Here is a 16,806-nt window from a genome sequence, read left to right as displayed (position 1 = left end):
CATGCCCAGCAGCATCAGTCTCCCTTCTATATTAGAGCTTGCTTAGTTTAAAAGGAAGATATACAAATAAAAGACCTTTCTTTGACACATTCTGAAAAACAGGGAGTCGCACCATTGTGACTTTCTAGTTACTGATTACCTATGAAACGGAAACTAATGGAGGTGTTGTCCATAGCAACCAATCAGATTCTAGCTCTCCTTTATCCTGTACATTCTAGAAAATGAAAGCTAGAATCTTAATGGTTGCTATAGGCAACACCTCCACTTTCAATTCTTTGGGGGGTATTTAATTGTGAGCGAGATCGATAAAATACTCGCGCTCGTAAAATATTACCGATAATACGGTAATCACTCCCTGAATATCAACTCGCAGCTCCCTGAGCTGCGAGCTGAAATCCAGCGAGGAAATTACCGTATTAACGGTATTTACGCGCAATATTACCGTATTAACGGTATTTACGCGCAATATTACCGTATTAACGGTAATATTTTTCGATCGCGACTATTTTACCGATCTCGCTCACAATTGAATACCCGCCTTAGAAGGTTTCATACATTTAGCAAATGGTATTTAGTACATACAACTTCTTAAAAAACAAATATACACAAACACTTTTTATTAAATGTCGAAGTGGAAAATGTGAGTGAATGGAATAATGATAATTTTACAATTAAAGCAGTAGGAGAAGTGACTGTATGACACACCACCGCCTACCAGCCCACTTCACTGGTTTTAGTAAAAGATCATGGACCACAATTATTTCTACAATCCTGGAAAGTTTCATATCAATCTATTAAACATATTATACTCTAGTGCTGCTGCCGCGTTGCATGTTTGAACCAAATTAATGCATAAGTCCATACGGAGATTACACTGCTGACTCCTTACTACAGAGGGGAGGAGAGGAGGAGGGGGGGGGGGTGTCTAGGCTGAGTACAGTATTGAGTGTCTTTGTGTAACTGAGACTGAGGTACGCCTGGAAGCAGAAGCACACACACCTATTACGTGGCGTATCTCTAGTCGGTGCTGGAGGTCTGGTGCAAACAGATGTTTGTATTTAATTTAATTTCTATTACGTATTTGTTTTTGCATTCAATTATATTTTATATGGGACATGGTACTTTCACATGTACTAATAACTATCCAGACTCTATTCTTGTTTATATGACACTTCAGTACATTGTTATACTGTGTACAAATAGGGTATTGCGACTGACACATTTACGACTGACATTGTGAAGCAAATTACAGTTGCAAATTACAGGCAGATGACTGGTGAAATATGGCAATGGTGGAACAGCAGGCCGATCACTTATACTTGAGTACTTGTCTTCAGTGTATAAGAGCAATGGGCGCAGAGAGTAGTTGAGCAGGTACAAAGTACCGGGCCCTTGTTTGCCAGTGTAGTGGGTTGAGCCACCAACTTGGTGTGGCTCTGTCCTCTTCAGTTATTATGGAAGGGGCCCAGAGACGTTGCTGTACAGGGCCCAAAATTTCTCTTGACGGTCCTGATTGTACGTGGCCATGGTGTGTCCAGTGCTCAGTATGAATGTGTATGTACTATATGTCCTCCTTAAGGTTCATAGTGTTCCCTGTCACAAATGCCAGCTATGATGAAAAGTCATACTTGCCCACTCTCCCGGATTGTCCGGGAGACTTCAGAATTCCAGGAGTAGGACTTCTGGACTCCAGGCTGCTCTCCCACATTCTGCCCACTTCCTAGTGAAGTGGGCGGGATGATCACCTTCATGATGCAATTCTCTGTTTATCATGTCATTTGGCAAAATTCTGTATTTGTGTCATTGCGGGTCCAAAAGGATGCAATACACCGCGCTGTGCCCCCCTCCGTCCTCACACTTCACCTTCCCTCCAGGAGCGTAAGAAGCTGGTAAGTATGTGAAAAGTACATCAACAGGTCTGTGGTTTCTAATAGAAACTTTCTATCATGCATGAAAGGCAAAAATCATCAGAGAATTTGATGTTGAAAGTTGTTATTATTTCCAGAATAACCCATTTTATGGAAATGGCATTTTCAAGGTTACAGACACATGTTTTTTTTTTAGTCTCACACAGTGTAGTATTAAAACATCTGTAACACTAAAGTAACTTCACAAAAGCATAAGACTACAGTTCCCTGTTTTCACTGCAGACCTTTGTATTCCCTAACTCAGTGCTGCACACTGTCAATAAATAGTCTGTGTTTTGGATTTTACAAATCGGCTCAGACAGAGAAATTAATAGTATAAAAATAGTGTTTCCGAAGGCAGCTCATTCATTAGGATTTCCGCCTTTTAATGTCCCACCGAGGTCGAACAAAGAACAACAGTCTTTCGTTGTTTAATGCTCCGAAAGAATTTATTAAGCTCTTAGTTTGATATATAAAGTTTCTATGTAACACTAAATAATGAACAGTTATATGTAAATATGACTGTTCCAATTAAGCTGAAATAATTTATACAATTATTTGACAGCCGTTTTACCCCATTATATTACATAGATTAAAAACCATTCATCCGTGAACAGAACAAATAATAAAGTGAGGGGGGGCTAGTGTGGTACATGGAATCCTTTAAAGTATTTCCAACATTTTTTTCCCCCAAAATTCACAGGCTAAACCTAGTACAAAAAAGTATTGTTAAGGAAATCAAGATTTCCTGAATTAATTAATGGAGCAATGGAATAATTTGTACAGCAAGTACAGTCTTAAATTAAAGGGTTATGTTTATGAAACCATTAATCCAGTGCAGTTTGGACCAGACTGTATAACTGACAAGAGGTTATAGTGAATAGAGCAGCCGGCTTGCATTTAAATATTTTTTTTTTTAAAGGTTACAGTTAGTATTTAGCGTATTACTACAATAAGATCTGAAATGGGGTGGGCTTTTACTTACACCTGGATGGGGATTTTAGCTGTGGAGATCATACTGCAAGGAGAGGCATTACCTCACCTGCGGTATACTCATGCGGGCATTTGCCCCAATGATATGAATCCAAACCTATGGGTGGATGCACAGAGTACCTGTCAAAGAGAATGTGATGCTGATAAGGTGAGTGTATTCCTAAAAACTAAATAGGATTAAAATTTATGGCAAAATAAATGGTGGCTTAACTTAAAATACAGTGGATCTAATGTGTAAAGGTATCTTTCAGTGTGTATAGATATTTATATAAAATATACTAAACTAATGCAGATATTTAGATCCTTGAAATGTGTCTTTTCTTTCTATGTAGCTATGTGCAAGTTACTGCACTGTGTTTCCTGCCATTTCTATGTAGCTAAGTACAAGTTACTGCACTGTGTTACCTGCCCTTACTATGTAGCTAAGTGCAAATTACTGCACTGTGTTACTTGCCCTCTCTATGTAGCTAAGTGCAAGTTACTGCACTGTGTTACCTGCCCTTTTTATGTAGCTATGTGCAAGTTACTGCACTGTTACCTGCCCTTACTATGTAGCTATGTGCAAGTTACTGCACTGCTACCTGCCCTTACTATGTAGCTATGTGCAAGTTACTGCACTGTGTTACCTGCCCTTTCTATATAGCTAAGTGCAAGTTACTGCACTGTGTTACCTGCCCTCTCTATGTAGCTAAGTGCAAGTTACTGCACTGTGTTACCTGCCCTTTCTATGTATCTACGTGCAAGTTACTGCACTGTGTTACCTGCCCTCTCTATGTAGCTAAGTGCAAGTTACTGCACTGTGTTACCTGCCCTTACTATGTAGCTATGTGCAAGTTACTGCACTGTGTTACCTGCTCTCTCTATGTAGCTAAGTACAAGTTACTGCACTGTGTTACCTGCCCTTTCTATATAGCTAAGTGCAAGTTACTGCACTGTGTTACCTGCCCTCTCTATGTAGCTAAGTGCAAGTTACTGCACTGTGTTACCTGCCCTTTCTATGTATCTACGTGCAAGTTACTGCACTGTGTTACCTGCTCTCTCTATGTAGCTAAGTACAAGTTACTGTACTGTTACCTGCCCTTACTATGTATTTACGTGCAAGTTACTGTACTGTGTTACCTGCCCTTACTATGTATCTACGTGCAAGTTACTGCACTGTGTTACCTGCCCTTACTATGTATCTACGTGCAAGTTACTGTACTGTTACCTGCCCTTACTATGTATCTACGTGCAAGTTACTGTACTGTGTTACCTGCCCTTACTATGTATCTACGTGCAAGTTACTGTACTGTGTTACCTGCCCTTACTATGTATCTACGTGCAAGTTACTGCACTGTGTTACCTGCCCTTACTATGTATCTACGTGCAAGTTACTGCACTGTGTTACCTGCCCTTACTATGTATCTACGTGCAAGTTACTGCATTGTGTTACCTGCCCTTACTATGTATCTACGTGCAAGTTACTGCATTGTGTTACCTGCCTTTACTATGTATCTACGTGCAAGTTACTGCACTGTGTTACCTGCCCTTACTATGTATCTACGTGCAAGTTACTGCACTGTGTTACCTGCCCTTACTATGTATCTACGTGCAAGTTACTGCACTGTGTTACCTGCCCTTACTATGTATCTACGTGCAAGTTACTGCATTGTGTTACCTGTCCTTACTATGTAGCTACGTGCAAGTTAATGCATTGTGTTACCTGTCCTTACTATGTAGCTACGTGCAAGTTAATGCATTGTGTTACCTTTCCATGCTATGCAGATAAGTACATGCTGCTGTTCTGTGTTACCAGGCATTTGCCTAGTCTGATTTGATATCACTCTTATTTCAAATAATGTCAGTTATGATACGATCAGGCAACTAGTAGAGCTGCATTTGTAATTGTGGCCAACGACTCTTTTAAAAAAAACCTCACATTTTAGGGTCCGTAATTCTTTAAAAGAACTCTGACACCCGTTGATACCACTTGCTGCAGTTACTCAACGGGTGCTGCAGAATCGAGCTATGGGCTCCACTGCCTGCTGATTAGTGATAAGGCATTTATATAAAAGTGACAAGCCAGTGGGACTTAGGGAGAACATAGAGAAACTGCGGGGACAGTATTTTCAGTAATGAAACAATAAAAATATTTTAAAATTATGTCTTTATTAGGAATGTGAAACCTATGAAAAGTGTTGTCCTAATGTCTGTGGAACGAAGAGCTGCGTGGCAGCCCGATACATGGATTTCAAGGGAAAGAAAGGACCCATTGGCATGCCCAAGGAAGCCACGTGTGAGCTCTTTATGTGTACGCAGCAAGGTTCTCAATGCGACATTTGGGATGGCCAACCCATATGCAAATGCAGAGATAGATGTGAAAAGGAACCCAGTTTTACCTGTGCTTCTGATGGACTTACTTACTATAATAAATGTTTTATGGATGCTGAGGCTTGTGCAAAAGGTATCTCGCTAGCTGTGGTCACCTGCAAATATCACCTTACTTGGTCACATACTAGTCCGATTCCATCAGAGACAACTGCTAACCCAACAATGCCATCTCTTGAGATGGCTATCACAAATGTGATTCCCCCCACCTTAGTGAACAACCCCACGCACAAGTTGGTCCATGTCGGAGACACGGTGAGCTTTCATTGTGATGTTACTGGTAAACCCAAACCAGAAATAACATGGGAAAAGCAAACTGACGGGAAGGAACGTATTGTCATGCACCCCAATCATGTGGTCGCAAACATAGTGGTCACCAACATTGCCCAGCTCGTCATCTATAACACTCAAATTCAAGATGCTGGCATTTACACGTGTACAGCCAAAAACACCGGTGGTCTTATCAAGATTAATTTCCCCTTGTCTGTCAAAGAACAATCTCCCAAGGAAAAATCTGAAAACAAAACTTTTTTTCCAACCGATGAGTGCCTAAAACCACCAGACAGCGAGGACTGTGGGGAGGAACAGACACGATGGTATTTTGACGCTAAGAAAAATAACTGTTTCATATTTGTCTATGGGAATTGTAACAGTAACTTGAACCACTTTGAAACCTACGAGTCTTGTATGCTAACATGTATGAATGGACCCGTCAACATCTGCAATTACCCACCTCTGCAGGGTCCTTGTAAGGCCTATGAGCCAAGGTGGGCCTATAACAAGCTATTGAGTCAATGTCAATCTTTCATTTATGGTGGTTGTGGTGGCAATGAAAACAACTTTGAAAGTAAAGAGATGTGCGAGGAGATGTGTCCATTCCCCAAAAACCAAAAGTGCAAAGTGTGCAAGCCTCGGCAGAAGCTGGTAACGAGCTTTTGTAAAAGTGATTTTGCCATCTTGGGCCGTATACTAGAGTTGACCGATGACCAAGAAGCTGGCCACGCTCTGGTCTCGGTGGAAGATATCCTGAAAGATGAAAAAATGGGGCTTAAATTTCTGGGGAAGCAACCACTTGAAATCACCCTTCTTAACATAGACTGGAGTTGTCCATGTCCCAACGTGACTTCGGTCAATGGTCAACTAATCATCATGGGTGACGTACACAATGGAATGGCCGTCCTGCAGCCCTACAGTTTTGTTGGAATGTCAAGTGCCCGCCGTGTGCGAAAACTCCGGGAAGTCATACACAATAAGACTTGTGATCTTCTCAAAGAAATTTTAGGCCAGCCATAACAATTCTTATGATAATAGAACATGTACAATACTAAAAAGAATGTATATTTCCTAAATTACTAATATGTCAACTCTGGTTTAAAATTTAGGAGGGTTTTTATAGAATGTTATGTGATCATAAAAATCTGTAAATCTTATGTTATTTGGGGATGATTGCAAGGAGAACTGTTTCTATATGCATAAAAGCTATTTGTGTTAATGTGATGTTGATGTTCAATGCTAGTTAAAGGGCACTTACATCTAAATGATATGCTTTTTTTTTTTTCTAACTTCTTTCTGTGTTGTTCAGCCATGTTTTTATATTACTTGTTTATTTTTTTTGTCCTGACATGTGAATCAAAGCTGCTTTCTCAAGGGAACAGTGTCCATTGCAGAGAAATCAACAGAGCTATGAGTATCTCAGGGCAACAAAAGTAAACATATCTGCCTGATTATATAACTACATGACTGAACACCACAGAATAAAGTCAGAAATATAACATAATGTACTTATGACTATTGCCGTTGATTTGTAAAGCACCTCAGAGGTCCACAGCACAGGGCAGTGGAGAAAACAGAGGCATACATAAAACAGGATATATAAGGTAGACAATAAATGTAGAGGTGAAAACAAAGGGTGGAAAGGTCTCCTCTAATGAGAGAACTTAAAATCTAGAAAGTAACGGACAGAACAGATTGAGTCAGTTGACATGTTGAGCTATAGGGCAACATGGTGGCTTAGTGGTTAGCACCTCTGCCTCACACCACTGGGATCATGAGTTCGATTTCCGACCATGGCCTTATCTGTGTGGAGTTTGTATGTTCTCCCTGTGTTTGCGTGGGAGTTCTCTGTACAGTGCTGCGGAATTAGTGGCGCTATATAAATAGCTGATGATGATGATGACAATAAAAAGAAGATAGGATAGAATAAAGTGGGGATAGATGGATCAGGGGAATGCTAGATAGAAGGAAGTTACAGTAGTCAAAGCGGGAAATGATGAGAGAATGGATAAGAGTTTTAATGTCATCTTGGGTAAGAAGAGGGCATACTCTAGCAATGTTCAGAAAGTGGAGAGACTGAATATGAGGAGTAAAGCAAAGAGCAGAGCCAAGGGTGATACCATGCAGCTATCATTATTATAATTATTATCGTAGATTTGTAAGGCGCCACAGTGCTCCGTAGCGCCGTACAGTAAGGAAGACAAGGACAAAAATAAAACAGGACATATGTAAAACAAGAACGGACAAGGCAGACAAAATGAATGGAGACATGAATACAAAGGGTATGGAGGACCCTGCTCATTAGAGAGCTTACATTCTAAAGGGAAGAGGGCAAAGCTGAAACAAGAGGAGCGAGTGTGGCTCAGAGTGGAGATTGGGATAGTTGTGAGGGTGCATTAGTGTGAATAGTGATATTGAGGATAAGGTCACCTCTAAATAAAGACATTGGTTTTCAAAGAGTATCTAAAGATTTGAAGACTGTGGGAAAGTCTGATTGAGCGTGGTAGGGAATTCTATAAGTGGGGAGCAGCACGGGAGAAGTCTTGTAGGTGGGAATGAGAGGTGGTTATCAGAGACGAGACAAGGCGCAGGTCAGAGGTAGATCTAAGAGGGAGGGAGGGAGTATTTTGATATGAGATTTGAGATGTATGCAGGGGTGTTGTTATTGAGGGCTTTGCAGGTAAGGGTGAGTAATTTGAATTTGATTCTGTAGGACACAGGGAGCCATGGTAGGGATTTGCAAAGTGGTGCAGCAGATGTGGAGCGAGGAAGATCAGTCTTGCAGCAACATTTAGGATGGATTGAAGTGTGGATATATGGGTGTCAGGAATGCTAGATAGCAGGAGGTTGCAATAGTCAAGACGGGAGATGATGAGAGAATGGACAAGAGTTTTGGTAGCATCTTGAGTAAGAAAAGGGCGTATTCTGGCAATGTTTTTAAGGTGTAGTCGACAGGGAGAGGGTGGAGTCAAGTGTGAAACCAAGGCAGCGGCCTTGGAGGACTGAGGAAATTATGGTGTTATTCACAGTGAGGGAGATTTGAGGGCAGGTGGTGACTCTGGCAGGAGGTAAGAAAATAAGTTCTGTTTTGGACATGTTGAGCTTTAGGTAGCGTTCAGACATCCATGTGGAGATAGCAGAAAAGCTGTTGGTTACACAACATAGTATAGAAGGAGAGAGGTCAGAGGAAGAGATATAGATTTGGGTGTCATAAGTGTTGAGGTGGTATTGGAGGCCGAATGAGCGAATTAGTGCCCCAAGAGAAGAGGTGTACAATGAAAAAAGTAAAGGGCCAAGAACAGAGCCTTGTGGGACCCCAACAGATAGTGGGAGTGGATGGGAGGATGTGCCAGAGGCAGGGCCAGATTAAGGGAATGGAGGCCCCTGGGCTAAGGGGCCCTCCATTCCCCGCGAGGCCCCCAATGTGAGCTGTCCGCCGCCCCCCGTGAGGACCCCCCCAAGCACTTACCTGTCAGTGCAGTCCTCCGTCCCGGCGCGCTGTAAGATCCTTACTGAGGAGATCTCGCGAGAGTTTGAACTCTCGCGAGATATTCTCAGTAAGCAGACTACAGCGCGCCGGGACGGAGGACTGCACTGACAGTACTCAGCAGCATTGATCGGGCTGGGGGCGCCCCCGCCCCCGACCGATCAATAATGCTGCTGAGGAGTTTGAAGGGCCCCCTGGATGCCCGAGGCCCCTGGGCTATAGCCCAGTTAGACCTCGGGTTAATCCGGCCCTGGCCAGAGGTAGAAACACAAAAGGAGCGGTTCGATAGGTAGGAAGTGAACCAGGAAAGGACTGTGTCACGAAGGCCAATGAAGTGAAAGGAGTGTAGGAGAAGAGGGTGATCAACAGTATCAAAAGAAGCAGAGAGTTTCAGGAGAATGAGTATGGATAAATTACTATTAGATTTTGCAGTAAGTAGATCATTGGTCACTTTTGTGAGCAGTTTCAGTGAAATGTTGGGAGCGGAAGCCTGATTGTAGAGAGTCAAGAATGGAATGAGAGGAGAGACAGTGAGACAGGTGTTGTTTGTACAATAATAAGTAGTTTAGAGGCAAAGGGGAGGAGAAAAATAGGGTGGTAGTTGGAGGTGGAGGAATTTATGGTGTCATTGAGAGAGAGAGAGGCAGATTTGAGGAGAGGTGGTGACTTTGGGAGGAGTGAAGCTGATGAGCCCTGTTTTGGACATGTTGAGCTTTAGATAGCATTGGAACATCCATATGGAAATAGCAGAGACACAGTTGGTCGCATTGAGATAGTAGAGAAGGGTCAAGATCAGGGAGTAGAGTTTGACTGGAGTGCCGTTGATGTAGAGGTGGTACTGGAGACTGAATGAGTGTAATAATTCGCCAGGAGAAGTGGTGTGCATGGAGAAAATCAGAGGACTGAGTATAGAGCCTTTTTGGACCTAAACATATAGTGCCAGAATTAAAGGGCCTGAAGGAGCAGTCAGATAGGATGCAAGTGAACCAGGAAAGAACTGTGCCCTGAAGGCCAATAGAGTGAAGGGAATTTATTAAACATTGCAGGAGGACAGGAGGGATGTTTCCTGATTAGGAGGTTCCATGTTTTCGGAGATGCCACCAATCAAGATTTTTCCTAAATTTTCTATGGGACGTCTTATGCACCCTTTAAGTAACAGTTATGTGAGAAAATGCATTTTTAGGTGCACATTGACCAATGTAATCAAAACATCCAAATACACAAGTGTCAATTATTAAAGGCAGTCCCAATGTCTCCTTACTCTCTGGATTATTTTGAGCCATGAATAAAACGAAATTGAGCTGTATTGTAGGAGAAAGATGGAAATATTAAATCAATAAATTGGGTTGTCCTAAAGTAGTAATAGATAGGACATTGCAGGAATATTTTCACTCTTGCCCCCACCCGCATTTCTAGTCGGACCTGCGTTCCTGAGAAAATATTTGCACAATTATGTTCAGATGCATATCAAGAGCTATCCAGCTTAAACACAGCAGTATTTGTGCCAGGTAGATGTCAGTCATATCGTGTTTACACTTCTGCTCCAGATAGAGTAGAGAAAGCGTAGAGATGTGGCTTGATTGTGTTAGTAGTAAATGCTAAAGTTGCATTACCAAATTTGTACACAGTATAATAATTTTATGAAGTCATATGCACAAGACAGAATTGTTTAATGACAGTGTTATTAACAAATGGGAAAGTCGAATTTTCAAAACGGAAATGTCAATTAAGGACGGTGAATAAATAGCAGCAACATCATATAATAATCCGCAAGGCTAATGAACTAAGTATTATCAGCTGGAGGGGATCTCTTTGCAATCAGCAGTCAGAAGTGTCTAGTTAGAATTGCTGATCGTCATTATCATCATTGCGCTTTGTTGCACCAGCCCTCCAGCACCTGCAAGAGATACGCCTCCATATTTGTGTCGCGATTATGTGAACAGGCCTTTACTGTCCTTGGCCTGCGTCTGGCAGGCTTTACGCCAATGAACATAATTGCATGCAAGTCATGTCTGAACACAAATGACACTTACGACTGCCTATGACTTGAAGGGCAGAACGGGGGAAGGAAGGAGCGGTGAACGTAGAAAATGTACAGTAATGGTGTGCCGAGGGTGTGACAACGCAGATGAGGCCGATTCAAGTAATGGGTTTCTCTTAAATACACATTCTTTAGACATATAATTTGCACCGGCTACGGGGCAGGTGTAAGTGCCGATTGATGAAGATAACTGTCATGACATTGTCTCAGTTTCTGCACTGCAGTCCTCCTCCACCTGAGTCACGTTCTCTCTTCAGGTTTGCAGATCTTGGCAAGGTCTACCATGGGTTGAATTAGGAAATACCTGCCTGACTCCCTATAAATGGCTGGTGATTAGTCACATATACAACAGGTAAGGGGGGATAAGCCACTTTTGCTAAAAGACCATAATAATTTAAGGGCCCATAACTTGATAAGTGGCTGGTAAAGTATAAACGGTTCAATGTCTGGTAAGGATGTAGTGCTGGAGATCAAGGTAACCATGAAATGGAAAGATATGCAATGACTATAATGCAATATCAATTTAATGAAAGATTAACTGAACACTGGGCTTGAATAGAGACCATTGGTAATGACACGGCGCCTGATTCATTAAGGAAAGTTAAACAAAAAATTGAGTAAGTTTTCTTACTCAAGTTTTCTGGGCAAAACCATGTTGCAATGCAAGGGGTGCAAATTAGTTTATCATTTTGCACATAAGGAAAATACTGTCTGTTTCCATGTAGTACACAAATACTTGATAGCTTATTTGTACACTGAAATGTAAAGAACATGCCCTACCCCAGCTACAAATCTTTCATCACATTTAAAATTTACCTCTCCTTCAATGCAACATGGTTTTGCCTTACTTACTTACTTTTGCTTAACTTTCCTCAATGAATTAGACCCAATATATGGCAGTAACTCGCAATAAAGAAACCAGAAGTTGCCTTGGTACAATAGCAGTTTCACAATGACATTACTTTGAAGAGCTACACTAAGCATAAATTGGAACATTCATCCGTGTAGCTTTACCATAATAAAATTTACACTCTTGGCTGAAATCACTGGTTGAGACATGAACTTAAAGAGGGCGATACTTTCTTTTAAACCTACGGATGAACACCATAGAATAAAGAAGGTCTCACAGAGGGGACTTAAATGAATGAGAAACTAGAGGCTAGAGTCCAAACACAACCTCACTCTCTAGGTTACAAAAGATGAGGCAGCAGCATTTATTGTTGGAAGTCCTTGCAGCCACTATGATTAAGAAAATAATAATGAAGAAAACTAGTAAATCTCTTGGTATTGAAGACAGTGAAGACTATAACTCTGACTCTGAAGAGGATCATTATAATGGGAGTTGTTGTCCCAGTAATATAGTATGAGGATGCAGACAATAATGTGGTTAATATACCCAGCATATGTTATACGTGAAAGGCAATAATGAGAGTAGTAACAGACAGGTGAGAAGGATGAGTGGAGGGGTAGTCAGGCAGTTTAAGGCCAAGCCTCTTGCTGCAGTTCTAGTGGTTAGCCATGTAGGGGTGCTGTGCAGTATATAGCGTGTGTCACGAATCAGGATCAAAAGACCCTTTAGACCAGCCTAGTTTGGCACTACCTGTTAGAGAGGTGCAGAGTCTAACGACTGGGAAGGTATTTACCTATGACCCCCGCAAGGGGATGTGGGCTTGGCTACTTCCGAGCTGCAGGTCGCGGTTCTCCTAACTGGTAGTAGGAGAGGTATAGTGGGAAACTATTACAGAGATAATGGCCAAGAACACAGGTGAATATGTCAGAGTGCTGATACTGGATCAGAAATAGAGTAACGGTATGCGGGAGATGTTCATGTATTGCTGAGAGTACTGTAGTAGAGACTGGAAAGTACAGGAAACTGCGGAAAGCTGTTTACTTAGGTCCAGGGATGCTGGAGAGCACTGGTACTGGATCAGGACTATATAGGGATGTGCGGCAGAACTTCAGGTATTGCTGAGAGTGCTGGAGCCAGGAGTAACACATCCACACTGGGGAAGAAGACTCAATGAACTGGCAGTGATTGAATGAAACAGGTGTCCTTAAGTTATGTAACCAATAGAGGGCGCCAGCCAATAGTAAAGAATAGGATCAGTTAAAGAGCTGATCCGCACATGTGCCAGACAGAGGAGCCTGCGGCGTCTACCGCTGAGATGGAAGACCAGGTAAGTAGTCAGGGACCTGGCCGAGCGATCGGCGGACTCGGTATGTGATGGCGTGTTACTCACATATAGCCCCCTGTCACCATGTGTGGTCTTAGGGGGTGCATCGTTAAGCTGTGCACCTCCTCCCTTGCTCTCTCCTCTGCCCTGGCTAGCTCTTGGGCATGACCAGTGAGCTCCCACTTATGTGAGTCTTACAACAATGTGTTTTTTTGTGCGGACACAGAGGTTGTAGGGTGGTGGTGCAGTGCTACAGGTGTAAAAGTAAGGCTGGATACACAGTACAGGGTTTCCACACAATTACTGGGTCAACCACATGACCATTCGGCCCCAAGTCACATTAGTGTGTATGCTGCAATGATGAGCACATCATATCATTTTAAACCGAACTAAAAATCTCGTTCAACGATGTCGGGCAAATCCTGCAGTGTGTCTGCGCTCAGGACCGGCAGTGTCCTTAGATCTCTACGGAGTGTGCAGAGTCACAATCTTTTCAGCCGATGGTTATGACAGATTAAGAGCACAGATCTGAAGGTAAATAATGTAAAACGTGTATAGTGTGTACACAGGAGTCGGCACGCTGATCGGGACTTTATTTTTTCTGTCGTTGGTAAAATCATTAACGATATGGCAACGGGAGAAATTTTCTGTAAAGTGTACCCAGCCTAAGGTGGGCACTAGACCATCTCTCATATGCATAACAAAGGAAACTTATTTACACTGTTTTATCTTGCACTCCAGGATAGAAAGTGAGTTGCAAGGATTAAATAATAATCTCCTATCTCCTCCTGCACAATTCTTAGTTAGTAGATATTTCAGTTGCTATTACTGTTACGCAGCATCTCAGGTTTTCCTGGGTGCAGTAGTTCCACAAACTCACTCAAGCAAGAGCCCATCTTTGGTGTCTGCAGTAGGCTCTCTGTATGGCTCTTGGCAAGCTCTTTTGCTACAGCCACAGGTCACTGTATCGTTCCACCTTCTGTTACCCACAGATCAATTCAGGCTCTCCTGAGTGCAGTACAAACTCTCTATAGCATGCAGGCACACAGGCTGCTCCAAGGTGATCACTTCTTTCCGCAAGTACTGGATTCCTGGCAGGTTACTCGTGGCAATGCCAGACCTGCCTCTGAAACCAGATATCCCTCTATGAGCCTGGCAGCTTTCTGTAGTAACCTGGCAGCCTTCCCTGCTAGATTGGCAGCTCTTTCAGCAAGACTGAAGTAAGGTTGGCAGCTCTCTCTGTGAGACTTGCAGCTCTCTCTAAGAGGTTGACAGCCCTTCTCATTTCCTATAGTCTTTCTGTGTTGTAGTTGTCCTCTATTCCTTGCTTTGGTTTGCCCACTATACTAATTTTCACTGTGACTTCTCTTCTCCTTTGCAGGCTCATTGGACTTTGCTATGCTACTATTTCCCAGCGGCTCCGCTTGTTTAGGCGGTGATCCCAGCAATGGTCGCACTCTCCTGCCCGCTCCCTGCGCTCGGCAAATGACCGTCGCCTCTCCTCCACTCTGATCACCTCTTCCCACTCCAGAGTCCAAGACTTTTCCCGAGCTGCCCCCCGCACTGGAATGACCTCCCTCGCTCCATCCGTCTCGCTCCCAATCTGTGCTCCTTCAAACGGGCACTCAAAACTCACCTGTTCCTGAAAGCCTACCAACCATCCACTTAACCCCTCATCCACTCTGGTGGTTCTCCCCCCTCTCCCCTGGTCCCTTTTTCTCCCTTGCACCACTGCCTCCCTTCGTGCCTGTTTTGTCCACCCTCCCTTAGGATGTAAGCTCACATGAGCAGGGACCCTCTCCCCTCCTGTCTCCATACCGACTCTTCTGCTCCGCCCTCACTCCATATGTCTGCCCGGAGTTTCTGAAGCATTGGTACTTAGTGTTTATTGTTCTGTAATGTTTTACCCTGTATGGTCTACTGTTCGTACTAAGTAAGGCGCTGCAAATACCCTGTGGCGCCCAACAAATAAATGATAATAATATTAATAATAATAATACCTCATTCCTACATTTCTATGTCTTCTCACTACTCTTTGGCACCAAGATCATCTTGTTTGGTGCGGTTTAAAAGCCCTTCCTCTACATTTGTTCTTCACTGATGCTGGGAGGTTTAGAGAGGGGCCACTATTGGTGGCCCCTCTCTGCTGGTTGCTCCCTCTCTCCTGTCACTTAACTCCCAAGACCCAACCCTCCTAGACCGTGAACACTGGGTCTGGGGACAAAAGATATATCTTTTTTTTTTTCTAACTCTGTGTTAATCACTTTTAGGAATCACAATTTGCATATTTATTAGATTTTTGTTTGTAAGGCCATTAAAAATTTGAGTAAATGTTAAGGAGGGTGGCCATCTAGTGGACATGTCCAATATTGCTAGTGTGAGAAGCAATGTTTAAAATCTTGACACCAGCATGTCTTGAAATGTACTAATGCGATATCACACTTATATGTGAATAATGTTGATATCTATTAACTTAGGTGGATATTATTTAAATAATTAGGGCTACGGATGCTTAATGCTGTGCCCAGTAAATGATTTTTTGGATACCGCTATGTGCAATATCGTGAGAAATCTGAAATCACAGTGAAGAAGTGAGAAGTGTTATTAATTCAGAAGAAAGAACTCGCTGGCTAATTAGGCTACATAGCATACATAATTTCACCTCATATGAATATATGGGACTGAAGGGTTCCTAATTAGAGGTGCAGAATACTGGTCTTTGGATATTATTATTTGCTACCTGGGAGAATTCCTGAGTGCTATGGATATGATATGTTTTATGAGGCATTTTAAAAGATTTTACACATCTGCCTGGATTAAGGTTATGTTTTTTTATGGTGTCACCTGTGCATACATATTTTTGTTTCATATATTTATTTAGTTATTTTTTTATCTTAGATTTTATGCTGTAATTTTTTTTTTATTAAGAATAAAATTTGATATTATTATTAAGTATGCTGATTTTTGATTAATTCAATATATTTAATATTTTTATTATTCATATATTACTTTTCTTTTTTTATTTTTTATTATTGATTTAAGTGTGTAATTAAGTATGCATTCCCAAGGCCAAGGATGGATACATTTTAGTGCCATCTGTTATTTCTTTTTACTTATGATGGTGGAAATATTTGCTGTTAATTAACAGTCAATACAGCATTGTTCCGTATTAAATATAACATACATCAAAGGATCTTATCTAATATTTAATAATTGCTGTCACTGTGTCATAATAATTATCAACAACTTGGGAGTTCATTTAACTTTATGATCTAAATTAGCTTAATAATATTATGTATTAAATATATGCATTAATGTAAGTTTATAGTTTATAGTTTAAGTAAAACTTTCTATTAGTTGAATAATGTTGAGATAGCGTATGAGTTTTATGATACAGGTCAGTGTTGGGATCCCTGTCTGCCCTTCTACTGTTTTTCTTTGCAATTTTTTTGCTTGAGCTTTTGCAGTTGTCTCTTTTAGAAGCAGAATATTTATCCTTCATACTGTAGCTTAAGTGTGCCAGTGTTACACTTATATTTTAATTATAGTGTCTGCTGGTTATCT

At 41.8% G+C, this 16,806-nt stretch overlaps 1 protein-coding gene across 1 annotated transcript; it reads left to right on the top strand.

Moving 5' to 3' along the window:
- Positions 1-2,760: 2,760 nt before the first annotated feature.
- Positions 2,761-7,504, top strand: WFIKKN2 (WAP, follistatin/kazal, immunoglobulin, kunitz and netrin domain containing 2). The gene is made up of 2 exons (XM_075178111.1): positions 2,761-3,048; positions 5,055-7,504. Exons 1-2 carry the CDS (start codon positions 2,872-2,874, stop codon positions 6,558-6,560), a joined length of 1,683 nt encoding a protein of 560 aa, XP_075034212.1. The 5' UTR covers positions 2,761-2,871; the 3' UTR covers positions 6,561-7,504.
- The last annotated feature ends 9,302 nt before the right edge of the window (positions 7,505-16,806 follow it).

Source organism: Mixophyes fleayi, chromosome 6 (assembly GCF_038048845.1).
Source record: "Mixophyes fleayi isolate aMixFle1 chromosome 6, aMixFle1.hap1, whole genome shotgun sequence".
Lineage (NCBI taxonomy): Eukaryota > Metazoa > Chordata > Amphibia > Anura > Limnodynastidae > Mixophyes > Mixophyes fleayi.
This window is presented reverse-complemented; position numbering and strand designations above follow the sequence as displayed.